General features: G+C 42.7%; 1 protein-coding gene across 2 annotated transcripts in view; it reads right to left on the reverse strand.

Moving 5' to 3' along the window:
- spock3 (SPARC (osteonectin), cwcv and kazal like domains proteoglycan 3) overlaps positions 1 to 19,566 on the reverse strand; it is a 54,232-nt gene that overhangs the window by 21,982 nt on the left and 12,684 nt on the right. Inside the window, exons 3-6 of one of the 2 annotated variants that reach the window (XM_035418198.1) lie at positions 6,602 to 6,610; positions 6,445 to 6,484; positions 4,681 to 4,789; positions 234 to 342 (exon numbers count right to left, since the gene is read on the reverse strand). In XM_035418198.1, coding sequence (XP_035274089.1) covers positions 234 to 342; positions 4,681 to 4,789; positions 6,445 to 6,484; positions 6,602 to 6,610 — 267 coding nt within the window. The remainder of the gene's footprint in view (positions 1 to 233; positions 343 to 4,680; positions 4,790 to 6,444; positions 6,485 to 6,601; positions 6,611 to 19,566) is intronic. The other variant, XM_035418199.1, reaches the window with a different exon arrangement.

The following is a 19,566-nucleotide window of genomic DNA, read 5'->3' on the forward strand; positions in this document are numbered from 1 at the left end:
TGGCGTGTGAGTTTGTGTGCGTGTGTGTGTGTGAATGGGTGAATGAGAGGCATCAATTGTAAAGCACTTTGGATAAAAGCGCTATATAAATACAGTCCATTTGCCATTCGCCATAATGCAGCTTGTACTCTTGACCCACAGTCAATCCCACCGGCCAATGAAAAGCATGGGTGCGTTTCGGCTGACAGTGAAGCCCGTAGCTCCAGAAACCGACGCCACGGTCCCGGACTCACCTTCGAGGAGTAAGTGTGCCCGTCGGTCCCGCACACCGGAACGGGACGGACCACGGGACACGGCTTGCATTTGGACGAGGCGGGGCTTTGAGAGAGGCCGACTTTCAGACTAAAAAGATAAGAGACAAAAAAGAGAGAGAGCCTGAATTAGAAAATGGGTCAGTCACTTAGTCGAGAGGCATTTCCAGTTGATGAACTGAGAAAAAAGACCACCAAAGGAAATAAACTGTGCAGTATGACACTGCAGTTTTCCAACGCTTACACAAAAGACTTTGTTGAATGCACGATACAAAATCTATGTATATGTGTATGTATGAGTGCACACCTGCGTGTGTGTGTGTGTGTGTGTGAGTGGAAAGATGCGGATTCATTTTTTCCGCAATCTTGTGTGAAAGACAGGCTTCATATTTTATATCTGTATGCGAAGTTTTTCCCGCTCTAGACAAGCGATCACTTCTGTTCTTGTGCGGCACACAAATTCGTTCCTCACAATTAAGGAACGCATTAAGTCTTCCTTGCTTGTTGGACATAATTCATAATCAATGAGGCAAAAACAATGTGCTTTTCAGATGATCTACCGTCTAATGAGGGGGTGCACTTCAGAATCGTGCTTAATTGTTTCCGCAAAGCAATTCAATTCCGCAGGAAAATCTGAATTTAATATCGCTTTGATGTGTTCTACACTTCGGTAATAGGAAAAGACATTTGCCTGAAAATTCAGACGTCAGGAGGGAAAAAAACAAAGGACTTGAAGCACGGTACCGCAGGTAAACTAGTCGTGAATGTCTTTCAGCTGCTGTAAAAATGAGCAGGGCATTTCTGGAATATGAATTTAACACACCGCTTGATGAAAACCTCGTAACATTCACATAATCAAAATTCATATGACCGTTTATAACTGGACAGTGATCAATATTTCCGGTTCAGTTCTGTACACATGCCATATAATACAGTAAATGGGAAGAAAGCCAATGAAAAGAGATTTTCATAATGCTTGCAAGCTACATTTAGTTATTCAGATACCCTACAGTTTGGATCAATTGAACTGAAACTTTAATGTCCATAAAGTCCAATGCCATTTCTCCACTGCCATTCCACAATTAGTTCTCAGTCTGTTGCTAATCAAATTAACACGCAAGGGCTCTCCAACGCGATATGGAGTGACACCCTGGAGCTCGACCCAGTTTGGGCCTTCAAATGACTGAAAGAATCCATAGATAATTTAACAGGATGAAAGGGAAATGGGATTCCAAGGCGTGAAGGGCAAATTTTGTTGCTGTTTGCTAAATTTCAAAACTCTGCATTATTTTATCGCCAGAACACCTTTTTCACAAACGGGACCAAAACCATTCAATATCGAGTCATGCAACAACCAAAAAAAGAAGATCCAACATAATCTCCAAGGAAAAAAAAAAATCAAGAAAATGCATCAAAATACCAATGGGCATGAGGGACCGGCTATTTCATTAGTTTTTTGTTTGTTGTTGTTCTACCTCTAAAGACACATTTGAGGCCGCGAAGTGGCGACCATTTTAATTTGGATTTACTGCTGGGAGCTTTTAAAATAAAACCAGACAGAAGACGAACAATTCAGAGTCTCTGTTTTGTAAAAAAAAAACATGAAGGAGAGCGGTCTGGATGATCTGAATGTCAGTGAAAATGGAGGGGGAGTCTAGGAGGACCTGCAACCCCCCCCCCCCCCCCCCCCACGATGCAAATTTGGGAATCTGGCAGCTCCACTAAGATGGCGTTTCTGCGTTGGGAAATTGAGAGCTCCTCTAATGGGAATGGCCCCTAGGTTTTAAAAACCGCACCCCCAAGCGAACTTTTATACTTGATTTTTAATCTTGGCAGTGGTGCAACAGTGGGAATACCTATATGAAATGACATGATATTCGAGCCTGCAGTGAAGCCATTGAATTGTAATGTGCAACTGTACATTATAATCATTGTCTGAATTCTCATTATAGGTTATCAATAACATAAAAATAGATATATTCTTGAATGAATGAGTGTCTATGATTGAGAGCCATGTTTATTCCTATGGCTGAAGCATGTCTATGTGGGCAAACATTTGAGTTAGCAAAATTGATTTAGTTTTATGGAGAGTATAATGGTGGTCTAACGGTAACCTTGGGAATTTCTATGGAACAAAACCATAGATATTCCCTGAAGTAGGATACATCAAATGAAAACACTCTACCTGGAGTTCAGTTTCAAATACCAGTCGATTAATATATAAATGAAGCAACAAATAGATGTAGCTACATGCTAATGTCTCTAAAGTGCTGTTTAAGGAAGTAATACACTCTCTTTACCTGATAGCAAAGATAAACACAGTAATGATGCTACTGCTACGTTATTGTGCATTTTAATCCATCCCATCATCGTGCAACCAAAGCATCAAATATAGTACAGAAAATACGTTGTCATCTACATTTCTCAAAAATCCTAATCTGTCCGTGAATGGCGTGCAGCTGCTGTGAGAGAATTGTATTTTCCAGGACAAAAACACTACAGTATAGTGTTTACTATAGTAAACAGCATTACGGCTCATAGCCTGTGCAGGACTCATTCACACTTTCATAATAACAGTAGTTGTTGATGAGAGCAACGTTGTGTTAAAAAAAAACTAAAAAAAACTAAAAAACCATGTCAGGAGAAATTAGGCCAACCCTTATTGTTTCTGCCAGTTCAGTTTCTGTGGCAGGCTCAGGTTTTCTTCCTGTGCAAGCCCTCACACATAGTCTCATAGTCTCTCTCTCTCTCTTGCACTCTCTCTCTCTCAACAGACACACGTCTTTCACATTCAGTCTCTCCACACTGACTCTCATAGTTTCTCTCTCACACACAGCATATATCTCTCTAACAGTCTCTCTTTCACACACAACACAGTCACTCTCTCCACTCTCACATGCACGTACACACACACACACACACACACACACACACACACACACGCACACACGTCTCATCATCTCTCACATTTCCCCTCCATGTTTTGTAGTCCTGTTTAACACTACAGGAGATCCACTGACTGCTTAATCGCTTTCGATTGTGTCCTGTTCTCCATTTCATCTGTCAACACACTGTCCACCTGGACGTACTGTATATAAACATAAATATGCATGGAGCAAACTACATTTAATCTATTCTGTGTTCAAAGTAACCCCCATATGTCCCTTCCAGTGACTCATGCCAACCGGTCTCTTTAAAAGCCAATGGCTCGCATATCCTTTAATCATGTTGTTTCACACAGCATGTCAAAAGAGTATAATACTAAAGATGTACTCCACACAAAACAAAAAAACCTTTCTTATCTAAATGTTACAATTACATTACACTTATGTTAGTTGCATAGTATTTATACATTCATTTTAAATGGAGGGCCAGGAAAAATGCTGCCGCTGTTTACTTCGCTTCATTATATATTTAAAAAAGTGGTATAAATAGAGATGTAATCTGAACCGACTCATACGCACACGCAATTTACATCCCCTTCTGCAGAGGCTTCACCCCCCATTATAGAGTTACTGGCTTTTTTTTTAGGTGGAGGATTATAAAGTGTGTCTAATGGTAGCTCAACGCAGTACAAACAGTCACGGATAAACAGATTGTTCACGGTTATTTAACTGATCAAGAAGCAAGAGCGTGGATCCTTTCCAAAATAAATCCTGCTTCTGTGTGATGATGGAGGGAGGGTCGGGTGGGGTGGGGGTGATTCCTGGAGCACGGGGCCAAACCTCAGCCAGTCTACCTTACACCCCCAACCACATTCCCCCCAGAGCCTGGTTTTATATGCAAATTATCACCCTCAATACACTGTCAATTTCCATCTGTTCACTTCAATATTTATTATTCCACCGTTGCACATAATACAAATCAGCATATTACAGGCTGATGACGGTCATATGTACACAACTGTACAGTTTAATCACAGGTGTTTCAGTTAGAGGAAACTACCAATCCGACTCTCTATTTACAGATAAGAGGTAGGAAGCTAGTGAGTGCTTAACTGTTAGTGCAGAATCCAAAAATTCATATGCACTACATATTTTTTAATGGAAAAATGGATTAGCAATGATAAGATGTGTGTGTGTGTGTGTGTGTGTGTTATCACACTGCCTATTACCTTTACAGAAATTCAATACTGCAGAATGTTGTTTGTGAATGTTTTCAAAAATCTAATAAATATTTCACAGCACTGCAATTACAAAAATAAACATTTACTGCAATATAAAAAAGTATCAATAATTTGTAATATCTTTAATAGATTATTGTATTTCAAAACATATTGAGTGCATTCTATCTCATGGAAGGGCATATAAAATATTGCCACAGGCAATTAGTGTCGGTTGAATTCAAACAGCGATCAACATTCCATAAGACGTGTGACAGTTAAACTGTTTAGTGGACTGTTACAGGGGTATGGAAAGCCTTCACCCACCTCAGCCTCCTCTGACTGACGCAGCTGGCCGTCTGGGATGCCTCCACCACGCACACCTTGTGCCGACTGCATTTAACCTTCTGGCAGGGGTCCTTGGCGGGGTCGAGAGCTGAGACAAACAGAGATCAGGAGAAATAAAGTCGTCCTTTTTTCATTTGACAGCAATCAATGGTGGCCTAATCTGTGAAAGCAGGGTATGAACACACACCTCAGTCAGTGCAAATACACGGATGCCTGTGCTCCCTTAAAAAATAAGAGAAGAATGCAGCCACTTTTGGGCTTTTCACTCTTTACTTTGTGAAGGCATAGCTTGTGACGCTGAGAAACATAAGCTAACCAGCTTCCAAGCCAGCTTCTGATGCCTCTGTTTTTGTGGGCATATGGTTGTCTAAATTCTGAGAGGCGAACACACCTGTTTTTTTTTTGTTTTTTTTGGAAATACCCAGATCACTCCGAGTACAAATGAGCATCTCCTGAATTTAATAAATATCAATGCGAAGCAGAAACAGATTGCTTCTGGAGGGGTCACGGCACGACACCGCAGGAGAGTCGCTGAGGCAGAAGTCAAAGCCCGCAGAAAGGCTGCAGAGCTTCTGAGAAATCGGCAGGACCGAGTTACGCCTTCTGGGTCTACGGCGCGAACAGTGAGTCACCGCTAAATTTCACTGATGTTCGGCGCTCCACTGTAATTTGAACAGTGGGAGATGTAAACACAACAAACAGGCGTTCACCCACATCTCATCAGTAATGAGAAATCACCGTCTCGGGGAGCGGGGGGGGGGGATGGGGGGGTGGCACAGAAAGAGAAGCCGTATACATTCCCCATGAGGAAACGAAGATGACTAACATTAAAGTTCATAATCTCTGGGATTTTGTGTTTCACAAACAAAAAGGGGGGAGGGAAGGCGAGGGGGGGGGGGGGGGAAGGGGAAGCAACATGTTTCTGCAGCTCTGGCAGAGAGAGGGGAAGAAACTAATAGAGATACCAAGAAACTTCATGCCATTTAGAAGGCAAAGTAGAGAACAATAAAGCCCAAAGTGCCACTTGAAGTTCCTGGAATTACTTCTTCCCGACAGAATTAGGTCCCATTAAAGACACTAAGCAGATCTTTGCAGTTAAACAGGCAGTCACAGCCCACACTGGACACTGCTGTCCACATCCACAGTTAGTGTGACCTCTCGCCTTAAGAGCCTTATGCTAATCCTGGACTAGCTTTAGAAGATTATCCATCAGTTATCATCTGATTCTACTGTAATTCTATTGTTCACTATCTCTCTCTCCCTGCATGTGTGCGTGCTTGCCCGTGCGTGCATATGCGTGTGTGTGTGTGTGTGTGCGAGTGGTGTGTGTGTGTGAGGGTGCATGCATGCATGTGCGTGAGTGCTTCGGTTTGTGTGCGTGTGTCCAGGGGGAGTGCATGCGCCTACATTTGACTAACGATGTGCATGTTCTTGTGCAATTTAAATCTAAAATTATTTCATTAATATATTAAAAGAATTCTTCTGAGGTAGGAGCAATTATGTACAATTGCACGTAAAACATCAGCAAGTAATTAAAAAAAATTAATCGTGCTGTCGGTAAAACAAGAGAACAATCAAATTCCCACTTGCCTAATAATTTGTGATAACACAATGTTTTGATAAAACTGTTTTATGTTGAAGCGTAATCTCACAATCTCCTCAATCTGATCTGATTTTTATTCTTCAGTGAACAAGCAAGGCGGGCAGACTGAATATTAAACTGATTTATAATCCTGTGCCTACCTTGATCAAAAGGCTTTCCAGGATTCCAGGTTCCAGGCTCCTAAAATGAGTTTAAAAAATAATTAAATTTAAAAAAATTGTATAAGAGGGATTAAGATGACCAAAAAAGTAAAAAATACACAATTTAGAGAAAATAAGCAAAGATATTAATACAAACCTCAACCTCCTGAAAATGGTGCAGCAATAAAAAAAGAATAAGAGTATTGAGACATTCAGAATAAATAAGCAAGGAAACAGAAGAGTCAGATTAACGCACGGTAAAACAAACACACAAAATGTTCAACCAACAGAGCACATGATTCGTCTAGGGACACCGGACATTTTACGGTTTATCAACACAAAGTCTAGCAATCTTAAATTTAAAGACTACGTATGTACTCAAATTAAGAAGAACTGCGATAATATCGTTTCACGGGAACCAATACCGTCAAAAAACGGTGACGTGCTGCCAGCAGAACACAACGCGCACGTAACTGACACACAGAGGGTCTCGTGCGCTTCGTCGCGTGCTAGACTGAAACCCCGCGGGGCGCCGGTGATGATTTCGTTTTCCGAACCCTCGGGAGAGAGAGTCGCATCTACTAGACTCCATATGGCCGTGCGCGCGAACGCGACTCGTCTCCGTGGCGCACCGGTGCGTGTCTCGCGGAGGTGGACCGCGGAGCACAAACGCGCCCTTTCGCTGACAGGCTTGCCGGCGTGCGCAGCTGCGTCCCTGTCTGTTTCGACACAATAATCTTCCCCAGGTGCGCTAAATCTTCCGCACCACGTCTGCCACGGTACAGTATCCGCTGCAGATCAACGTGTTTCATAATTCCATGAAATCAGCTGCGCCGTTTACAATTTATTTCCTTAGCCACACAAGAACAAATGGATTTCTCCGGCCAAAATTTGCAGTAGGCTATTTGCCGACAGAAAAATTTCAAATGCGTTGTAATGACTGTTCACGTTTCCCAACACACTGTTTTGGATGCACACCAATATATGCACAGGCAATTTATATCAAGTGCGATTTCACATTCATTTAAAACCAGCTGAATATGCCATGAATATAAAAATGTAGTCAAGGCTGAAGTATTGAAAGGATGATGTTAGAAAATATAATCATTTCTATATAATTATTTGCCATGAAAAGCTATATGGTAACCATTATACTGTATAATGGGACAGAATTTTTGCAGTATGCAATGCCAGGCTCTACCAAAAGAAATGAACATCCTTAAAACTGTACAAAAAAAAGAAGTAAATAATGAATCAACATAATCGTAATCACAACATAATCTTTTTCCCCCAATATTAACAATGTAATATAAAATCCTCTGTTTTGTCTTGCACAGATAACAGACACAATATAAGGAAGTGGCCAAGATATCATAAGTCTATCAGAACAACTGTATAGCAAGCCTTGACGATGACTTGAGTGACTGGTGGCTTTCTTCCTGGAATCTTGGGATGGCTTAACATTCCAAGTTCCAGAAGCGTAACACTGCTGAGTGCTCTGGTGCAGCCCAACCCCTGATTGGCTGACTGATGGAAAGGGCTACACGTTGCCAGCGGCAACTGACCACACACGAGCTGTAATGGCATGCTGGGTGGATTTTTGACGGGAACATCATTGAACAGGGTGAATATGCAGCGCAGGCTAACTCTGGCCATCTCTGGCCCTCAACCAGCCCAGGCCCAGGTGTGAGCATCAAGAGGACACGGAGCCGAGGTCTTCCAGGGGGGAGGGATCGATCTATCCAAACCCTGCACCGCTGCTCAAATTATAACAGCCCACCGTGGTACAAGACCTGTGCCCTCGCCAGTCTGCAAGGGATGGGGGCAACATGCTTTCTCTGAGTAACCGCAAAATGCCACTTGGATCAGGGGCTTGCTACACTGGTCCTGGAGAGCTACAGGCTCTGCTACTTTCTGTGTTCACCTTAAAATCAGCAACCAGATCAGACCCAAGAAACTCAGTCAGGGGACTTACTTCTGCAGTCAACTGCTTTATCTGATAAACTAGAATGAGCCAAGTAACAACGAAAACTAGCAGAACGCGCTACTCTCCAGGACCAGGGTTGCAGGACCCTGACAGAAGCAGTAAACGTTTGATGTAAGCATTTTGTAGTCTCGATGCTCCAATGTGGTTAACAACTTACCATATAGCTATTTGGCATGCACTGTAGCTAGCCAAATGATAGTGATCTACAATTGTGCTATCTTGCCCACAGAGTTTGTTAATTATCTGTCACTTATTGCTGCTCTGAATGCAAGGAAGGTGCGGGGAACAGTAAGCCTGTAGTGGGGAAAATTCATAATATCTCAGGAATTTCACCTCTAATTCTGCATAACAATTAGACAATTGTTATGAGGAAAGTACCCAAAATGTTGTCAGTTTTTTTCTTTTTTTTAACGTTATAAGCCGATCTAATTAGAGACTTTTTAAACACTTCCAATTCCCCATGCGAGTGATTTGATTCTCTTTCTGTTCCACCTCCGTGTTGCGTCTCCTTGTTTTTTGGAGAGATTCAGTGGAGGATATTTGTTACATCTGCCAGGCGTTCCCAGCTCGCAATGTTCTTCCCCCTCTCTCTCAATCGGAATGCCATGTTGGATTTGAGTAGCATCATAACAATGAGAACTACAATGCCTCATGTCGCCTTGAGTTCTGCTTGAAAAGGGCCAATTCCATGGCAACGCATTACAAATGCAGAACATCTGCATAGTAAAGTCCAGTACACCAACATAATAGAGACTGATAGGGTTATTTCCTCCTGGTTGGTTATAAAAGCGTACATCGGTCTCTATGTCGCTGTATTGAAATTTACCAAGTATATGTCCTCCTTTTGTAACATCACTTACTGTGGAGTTGCCTAAAAGCTGTTTCTTAGCAAGCTCTGAGGGCTGGTCTGGTACAAACAGTTCTTGTCTTGCTTTCATACATTACATTTTATTTGGTAGATGCTTTTATCCAAAGCGACGTATGATACATACTGACAGCCATTGGAACGGATACAAACACAGGTCAGATGAAATACAACTCTCATAAAGTAGCAGCTATCCACAGCCATGAACATCAAGCCTAGGTCACACAGTCAAGCTTAGGCTAAGTCAGTAAAGCTACGGCTAAGTCATAAGCAGGAACTGAGGCATGACTACAAAAGAGATGAAGAAGAACTACAACATCAAGAACAAGATACAAGTGCAGCATTTCCTTCATATTTTTTTCCACTTTCAGTCCAGTTTTTCTCACCCAAACTGCCTGTTTGTAATCATGGCTACAACCAAAATCCAATCAATTCAAGAAAGCGCAGGTAGGTAAGCGTTTGCCGAAATCAATGCTGACATGACACTGTTTCCATTTCTCCCTGCGGTTCAGAAGTTCAGCTCTGCGTGCCAGAGCACAAGGCTTCCTATTCTCTGTGCACAGTCTGCTGGTGACCAGTTGCTCAGAAAGTGCACAATTAGACACGAACATCCTGCAGACTGAAACCAGCACCCCCTTCCCAGCATGCAATGCGCTTGTTTTTTAATCGTCCAACAACGACGCCCCATCTGGTCACTGGCATGTAATCCACCTCATCCATCTGCATTAGCAACCACTGCATGAAAAGGAGCATTTACGGAGGGGTTGTACACAAATCCAAAAACTGACAAATTTCCTGTCGTGTGGCCTGTGTCGATGTCGGAAGCAGTTCGGTGTCAGAAACGGACATCATTTTGTGCCCGGAGGTGTTATTGTCCCAGACACTTGGCAACGTCTACTGGTTTTCACAATTACTCGGAAATTCCAAACTTAATTTTATCAATTAGCGGGGGTTAGCACATGGCTAATTCACCACATCTGGTTTCTGAATCAGTTGCTGATTTTTAGGACACTGTGAACCGTGTTTACATGTACAGTGACAGAGAGGGGTGGGTTAGCTATCTGCGTTAGCCGTTTGGGTTCTGTGAAGAATGTGTGCTGGTTAATGATTTTACTCCTGAGAACCAAACTGCTAGCCCACCCACCCATTCTTTAAACAGGAAGTGGCCCTGGAGTGTACACACAGAGACAGGAAGTACCTATTCCTGGGCTATTATATAGGAGGGCGAGATCGCAAGATAACTGAAGCCTGCAACTCAAAATGGACACAGGAACAGGCTAAATCATTTACACTGAGAAAAGCACCACACACCTACCAGTAAGATTCTGTGTTTTATGGTTTATGCATCTAATCTTTTTACAACCTATTCTATCATCTGAAATGTGTGCAACCATTTAGGAAAACCTTCCGAAATTTAATTAATCATAAGGTCATACAAATATAATATTTAAAATAAAAATGTGTGCAATGCTCTATTATTAGCATTATTGTTGAGGGTATCCATGGGAACTAAAAGGTCAGGACGAAGATGGATATGCTGCATTTGCACTATATTGTCGTTCATAGTGCCACTTTCGCACATATAGCCTCATGTTATATTTAACAATCTTGCTCAGATGCAATTATGCTTTCTTGCACTAAAAGACCTTCTGCACAACAGCACCTGGCAAACGCAACTGCCTGCAGTGTAATGCACTGGATATGATAAAACAGCAAGATAAATACAATGCAGTTACGCTATAATAATTTTCCAATTACTCCGTAATTTTTGTTCATTGTTGAACGCGCACAGAGCGCGGTTCCGTTCGCGGTCCTCCGTCACAGGCGGACTGGGGGGGGTCGTCCTTCACAAACGCAGCCGGGAACGGGGCTTTAGCGTCTGGCCCGAAAAAGCCGACCTTCGTAATGGATCCTAAAAACCCATCTCGCACCTGTCAGATTTCGGCGCGGACGAAGAGACGGACGAGCCGTCCAGACGTGCGCGCGGCGGAGCTCACGAACAGCTGGGGCGCTAAAACGTCGCCGCGGGAAAAAGAGAGAGGGAGAGAGAGGGAGAGAGAGAGAGAGAGGGAGAGAGAGGGAGAGAGAGAGAGAGAGGGAGAGAGAGAGCGAGTCGCTGCACTGAAAGGGCGCCGCCATGAAACTCAAGGGGAGGAAGGAGAAGGGCGTAATCTTATTATTTAAAAAGATGAGCTCACGCAAAACCCTTCCACAAAGGACAACTCCGTCTGAACCTTTCACTTACTAAATTAAATCTACTACAGGGTCAGAATGACACAGCTTCCCTTTTATTTATTTTTTATTTTTATATAGGTGAAAGCGGGAATCAGATGTGGTGTTTAGAGGAATGGGGGGGGGTAACAGACACTGAGTCTGTTAAAAAAAAAAAAAAAAAAACTACATGCACAAACTACATTTTATGCTAATGTCCGTTACCGTATTATTGCATATTACCCAGTTTTACATACAGTATTACGCCTGTTCTCCCTTACCACAGAAATTGAACCAAAATTCAGTTCTTTAATTTAACAAAGACCTCACAGAACACTACAGGTATTTTGCAATTCATGCACTGATTTTCAAATTAAATGCCAAAGCTGAGTGAATTGAATAGGCACTGACCCTTACCAGGTGTCTAAAGACAAGTCCTTCAAAAAAGTCCTCCTTTTTACGAATATGCTGTGGTATTTTTCAGTTTTGCAAGGGATGCTCCATGCACAAGCCATACACTGCACTCAAAAGTAGCCAAATTTAAGCTAATTGAATTCTTCCTTATTCATTATATCAGTTGAAGGTGTGGAAAAAGGAACATTTGCCTTGATCCATGGCTGCAATTCTGAATACAGGGCCTTAGTTATTGGTGGAAAAGCATGGTAAGGACCTCGTGAATCTCTTAAGCATGAAAATTGAAACTGGGATATTGATATTTCTCATACATACAGTACTTACCAAACACATTAATTGCATAATTTAAGAAGCAATTCAATAAATATACATAAAGGCTTTCCTAATTACATTTTGGAAGAGTCAATAATTATCTGGACAGACACCATTCCCAAGTATAGGGGTTTTTCTTTTCTCTAAACATGACTCCACAGTAGGTTTTGTTTTAAAGGAGTACCATGGTGGTTGAACGTGACACTTCCCAGTTGTCTTCAGGCAACAACAAAACAAATGTGCATAATTTTTTTATTCTTCAGTCATTTCAATGTACTTTAAAACGTATTTTTCTAAGCCTAAATTTCCCACTATAAAAATTCACCCGAACCGTCTGGGCGTGGTAATGAGAACTGTCAGTTAGCTATGATTGACAGACCGTTCCCCGTTACCATAGCTACCCCCATGATACGCGCTCTCTTTGGGAGACTGAATTTTCATAAGCTAGCTAGCTTAGTAGTATATCAAGTATCGATAGATAGCTAAGGTAAGGACGTTGACTTGTATCCAGTTACAATTTTTTGCTATCTAGCTAGCCAAGTTAAGATAAAAGCACAACTATAACGTCCTCATAAAAGCGAACTAGCAAGCTAACGTTATCGATAACATTGCCTTATGAAAGCAAACCTCCTAGCTAGCTAACGTTAGCTAGCTAGCTAAATGAATATAACCAGAAATAATCTAAAGGAACTCTAATTTAAGTGAACCTAACGTTAGTCAAATATTTGCATTGTCTGAACAGCAGGACAGTGTGTCCTGTCAGATTTCTTTACGGGGCGTGGAAATAGGAGTGGTTACTGTATTCGTGACGTAGAAAAATGACAACTTTCTCAACCGGTTGAAAATGGGACGATGAATTTAAAACGCATATTTCTCCAAAAATACAGAACGGACATATTTAATACTTTGCTCATTGTGTTTCTTCAATGCCTCTTGTGCAAATAGCACATAAAACAGAGAAAGTGTGAAAATCACCATGGTACTCCTTTAAAAAAAAAAAAAAAACGTAAATTGGCCTTGATTGGAGCTAAGGCATCCCATAATCCCGCGCCATTTAGCTTCTGAGCGGAAATCACAATGACGGGAACTTAATGAGCAGCAATTTCCAGCTCATGGGCTCTGTTCCGGTGCTGCACAACCATGACGCTGCCAGGGTGTTCATCTGATAGCAGAAATTAGTGTGTGTGTGTGTGTCTGTGTGTGTGTGTGTCTGTGTGTGTGTGTGTGTGTGTGGGTCTGCGCGTGTGTGTATGTATGCGTGTATGCGTGTGTGTGTGTGTGTGTGGGTCTGCGTGTGTGTGTATGTATGCGTGCGTGTGTGTGTGTATGTATGTATGCGTGTGTGTGTGTGTGTGTGTGCGCGGTGGGGAGAGGGAGGCAGGCCCTCAGAACACTCTGTAGTCTGCTACAGAGACACGCCCGGGCTTGCTGTAGATTATAATGGGCACGGAGGCACGAGCGTGATTTAGGGCTGTAGCTGCGATGGCAGGTAGATGCCTGTCTCTCCACTGACCTTGTATTTGAGAAAAACAGGGATATTAAGCCTTCTGTGATGGAAATAAACACAGCAGGTCTGCTCACTTTGATAATGCTGTAAACATAAACACTGGAAATTCATTTGAATAAACAGTAAAAACTGCAAAGACATATTACTTTCTGCTTAATAATAATAATAATACTAATAATGATAATAATAATTATAATTATAAGCTATTTCTTTGGCCAAACTGTCTTGAAGTAGGATTTAAGTTTTTGATGTATTATCTACTCATACTACCTAGATAGTAGCTAGATATTTACTGCAGTCAGGCTAAGAGCTTTGCTCGGGGCTATATATAAGCAATAATGTTCAGGTCTAACTTCTAGCACTTTCCATTGCGCATCTCTGTGTAGACCACTGGTGCCCAATCATGTGCCATGGTGGGCTGAGAGTGTTCAGGTTTTCATTCCGACCAATCACTACACCTGCTAATTTCACTAATTAGTGCCCTCCTCTCTGGCTGAAGGTGTGTTAATTAGTGATGCCAGCGGGTGCAGTGATTGGTCGGAATGAAAACCTGCCTGTGCTCTGATTGAGCATCACTGGTCTGAACTGCTCTTCATCATGCTCACCACTTAAATAACAAAACATCCTTTCCTGTAGGAACCATCTTAACCCTTCATCTAGCAACGCAATGGAGATGAGGAACCGCCATTTTAAAGAGTTAAATCATCTATAAAACAGAATTCCAGCTTTAGAACACAAGTCCAGCCACATCACAGAATTCCAGGATTCCAGGAATTCCAGAATTCCACATCACTGTTCATGCTGGAATTCTGTGCTGTGGATGGAATTCTGTTTTTTATGATTTTAAAGAGGAATTAATTGGCCGCTCTAGCCCTTAGCTACATGATCAAAGGGTTAAGGTAAAGTGGTATTCATTCAAAAGAATATAATGTAGGCATGTATCCAATCAATATTTGTCCTTAACTTTTGAATTTTTACTTTGCAAGTACTTTTGCTACACCTTTTCTTTGCGAACTCACATTTGGCAAGTTTCAGTGCTTGCTATACTCACAAAATGCATATTTGCATTTAACTAAGTAAATGTTAATGGGCATTGTTGATTTAATTTAGGCCATGCAGTCCAGTGGACATATTACAATAAAGTGGCCACTAGATTCAATGTTGCCCGAACAATGTTAATGGAGGAAACAAAAAAACTTCAGGCAACTTGGGTGCCAGTATGTCACATCCTTTCTTTAAATGAAATAACTAACAATTTAAAAACCGCACAGGTGATCTGAGCTTCCACAATCACTGACATTTCAGATTTCAGGATCTATCCTTTTCATTTCACCAGAGTTCTTTTAACAATAATAATAATACATTTTATTCATATAGCGGTTTTTCAAGTGCTCAAAGCCGCTTTCTACAGCTAAATCAAAAGACAGCTTTTCTGTAACCCGACTCGGTCGGTGCCCGAGGTGGTTCAAAAGTGCACCGGCGAGTAGACGCAGGAGACGTCGGGCACTGGAAGGGGTCCCACCTCCGTTTTGACACGTGCGTGCAAGTACAAAATGTCCTATTTGCACGACTCGGCCTTTGCCACACTGTGGCTGACCTCTGAGGAATTCAAACAGAACATCCATTATGGCGGGCCGTGTGAATGCGAGAGTCTGGACGTTTTAGAACTTAAAAAATAGACAGGTTTGCCTGATTTGTGTAGAAAAATAAAAAAATAAAAAAATAATATCTATATATATATATATATATGTGTGTGTGTGTGTGTGTATATATGTGTATATATGTATATGTATACGGATGTGTGTGTGTGCGTGTGTGTGTGTGTGTGTGTATGTATATATATATATATATTGAGTGTGTGTGTTTGTAAAGCAATACAGACATTGCCTCATTCCTGCATACGTTCACAGTACAGATAAGGGAGGGGAGAATCTCTCCATTCATTTACTAATGGACTGACTACATGTACAAATTACTGCTCCCTTTGAATCAATCAAATTCAAGCCCTGGTCTACAAAAAAAAAAGCCAAATCCTTCGGTAAACACATGTCACTGGATTTGCTCTCTAAAAATCATGCACATTTGCAATAAGCGAAATGGCTTTCCAGTGGCAGGCAAGTCTACCTGAGGCTTCTGGAGCTGTACGGCCAGCAAAGCATTAAAAACAGCAATATGATAATTACGGAAAATGGTGATTGAACCCACATGCTGCGGCGTCAAAGGCATTATGGAACCTGTGCATTATGGGAGGCTAACGTTAGTGCAAATGCTAATGCTAGCGAAAACGCTAATGCTAACCCTAATGCTTTTTTTTTTTCAGTGTGTGTGAATTACTGTCCTTTGTGTGGGGAAAGCTAGGTTACAAACAACATGAGAGAAAAGAAAATGTAAAATAAATAATTTAAAAAAGAGACGGGCAGTGGAAAATGGCTTCCACCTATACTTCCATGAGCGCAGAAATGCGCGTGTCGCCGTGGGTAATGAGGTGTTGTCAGCGGCGACACGGAAAATGGCGTAATAGGTGCCGTTTAAGGTTGGCGCTGCTGCACCGAGGACAGACGGCACCGTGCGAGAGAGAGAGAGAGAGGAACGTTAACGCGTTCGACTGCCCGGTCTGTCCCCTTTAAATCATCTACCCTCGCCGGATTAACATTTTATGAAGTCTTTATGCGGAAACGCATTATCAGCACTCATAAATGCACAGAACTGCGTGTGTACGGCTGGGCGTAGTGTGCGGAGAGAACACAATGCGTTTGTGGACACGCGTGTCAGGGCACTGAGTTTATGCACTCCGCAGTGGCCTAAAGGCACTGCTTTTAGCCGCTGTTCAACTACAACACCGGCGTTCTTCACCATGAGCTAATGCAACAGCACTAATGCACCGTCCACACAAACAATAAAAGACGACAAAACTAGAAATCACAAAACCGGAAAAAAAAAAAAAAAAAGGCAGAGAAAAGGCAGGGGTGAGCGTGCAGCCCAAGCTGCAAGGGTTCAGGGTCTGTTATGAACTGTTTTTATCTGTTTTGTCTGCATTACATTGCAGGCATTTATAAGACGCTCTTATCCAGAGCAACTTACACAGCTTTTACACTGCATCCATTTATACAGCCGGATATATACTGAAGCAATGCAGGTTAGGTACCATGCTCAAGGGTGCAACGGCAGTGTCCTACCTGGGAATCGAACCTGTGACCATTAGGTTACAAAACCAGCTCCTTACCCCTTATGCTACACTGCCAACCACAGTGTAGTATATACGAGGCTGGTGCTGTGGAATCTCACCTGCTCCCCCCAACCCCCCCTCACCCATCCTGACACAAATAGCACAGAACAGAGCGCGGTGTTGGCGGACTTGGCGGCCGCGCGATTTGAGAAGGTTTTATTAGGTATTTATTTTTTGGGCCCTTCGGTAGAGCACTATTTAACTGAACTGGAAAGAAATGTAACCGTGTGCCATACATACGACACGCATGCACGCATGCATGCGCACACAAACGCACGGACATGCACACGAATGTGCGCACACGCACAGGAATGCACACACACGCATACTCGCACACGCAAGCATGAACCTGCATGCATAGACATGCAAACAGTAACACACATGCACGCACACATGCACGCACAAGCACCTATGCATACACACGCTGTCACGACCTGGCTCAAGGGCCATGACAAGAAGGGAGACGAACACCGACGCATTTAAAAAGCAAATTCACATTTATTTAAAACAACCTAATTATACCCAAAACTATACAAACATGGGGTGTGAAAGTCAGCATGATCAGTAGGTGTAGGTGAGTGGATGTATGCAAGGTATGCTGAAGCAATGTTGTATGGTGTAAAACCAAAAACCACAGCCAACACCAAAACAGAAACCAAACAGTGGGGAGAGAGCTCTCCCTCAAACTGGAGACGGGCATCTCATAATTTCTCTGGGAGCCCTGAACACAGGTGCTCCCGATTGCACCAACGGCCCTCTGCGACCCCCTGCTCTGCCCTTCAGGCACCTGTGAACAATACCACACCGAGCAGCGCGGGCAGCAGAGCAGGGGGTCGATAAAATGCACACACCAGCATGCATACACAAACATTCATACACGCAGGAAAACACAAACACGCAGGAACATATACGCGTGCACACAAGCACACACACACGCACACACGCATGAATGAACACGTCATTCCCGTACATACACAAATACACACATACAGATAATTTGATATTGTATAAAAAGGCAGTAAATCACCCTGAAAATTCTAGTTCTGTTTAGAAATCTTCTCTGCAGAGTTCCAATAAAACACTAATTTTCATGCTTACCCCCCTACAGCAAATCGATTCTGGTACCACTGAACTGAATGTAGTGAATGCATAATGGATAGATATAGCTGAGAGACTGCACACTCAGTCAGTAAAGCAAAGGCTCAAATTACCCACAATGCACAGTGTTCTTCAAAAAGAGTAAACTCAAGCGAGCTTTACTTCGTTATACAACCGCATGATCTTAGCAGAGGATGAAATTAATGGTAAATGTTACAAAGTGATAAACAGTATATGGTCTGTGACCTACAGAAACAGTTCCCTGGTCCAGCTGATCGAAGAATCCATTTCAGAAACGAAAGGAAGAACTCTCACTTATCTCACACTTAAAAAAATATACTTTATTGATCCTTGGTGGAGTGTTCAGATTGGTATCTAGGACTATGTATTACCAGTGCCCTTGGTGACAGAAATAAGAATTTAGTTTGAGAGGTTAAGCGACAGGCTGTGCACACGGTTTCACAGTCGTACAACGCCATGGCAAACCACAAAGACGGTCCAGTGTGAACAGCAGGCTTTGCAGGCATTGCCTCAACATCCACAGTCGCTACTTAAAAGCATTAAAATAGAACCGCGCTAGCTGCCTCATCTGCTGCCGTAGCGACACACACACGGGGAGAGAGAGAGAGAGAGAGATCGCCACCCCGGTTGTCCCGGGACACCTGCTCTCCGCATCACGGTGCCCTGCTGAGAACCCAGAGAGACGCGCGGGGGCTCGTTCCAATCGCTTGTTTTATCCGCCCTTGCGTCCTCCGTCCTCGCCTGACCCGGAAATCGATCGCCGCCCGCCATCTTTAAGGACGTTCCAACCCCGTTAAACGCTCCTAGCAGGCTAGGAGCTAGGACACTGCCGAAGGATGCTTGAGCCTGGAAACACGAGTGCATCCTTTGTGGAAGTATTTCTTTTTTGGAAACCCATGACGTATACTCGATCGACACGTGCACCCGCCTCTCCCCATCTGCCACATCTGTAACTGACGTGGCTTCAAACTGTTGCTTGACTGAACAACAACGTTTCATTTGCCTAATGCACGTTTCCTCGATGCCTCCGACCTCGCATCCTTCCCTCCTGTCCTCTCCTTGCATCCTCCTTTGAGCAGAGCTAAGGAAGCGAAGTAAAGACACAAGGAAAGGATGGAAGGAGGTAAAATAAGCAACTGGAATGGGCCCTCACTGACTTCCGGAGTAGCATACTGTCTACTGGTTCCTGCATACTGTTTAGTAAGCGACATGCAATGTTGTGAGAAATATCCTCCATACTATCTTTCACCAGTACTGGGGAAGTGTCATAACACATCCCACTCTTGCTCACTTGTTGTTGTTGTTATTGAAGAGAAGCGAAGCTGTGGCTCATTTTTAAAGCAAAGCTGCACGTCATATTTATAGGAACATATTTATAGGAACAGAAACTCCCAAATATACTCAGAAATATATCACCCGGGGATTTCAAGTACACTACATTTAGAGAGAATTTTTCTTAGTTAATTTTTTTAATCTAGTGC

The sequence above is a fragment of the Anguilla anguilla genome, chromosome 5 (assembly GCF_013347855.1).
Source record: "Anguilla anguilla isolate fAngAng1 chromosome 5, fAngAng1.pri, whole genome shotgun sequence".
NCBI classification, from domain to species: Eukaryota; Metazoa; Chordata; class Actinopteri; order Anguilliformes; family Anguillidae; genus Anguilla; species Anguilla anguilla.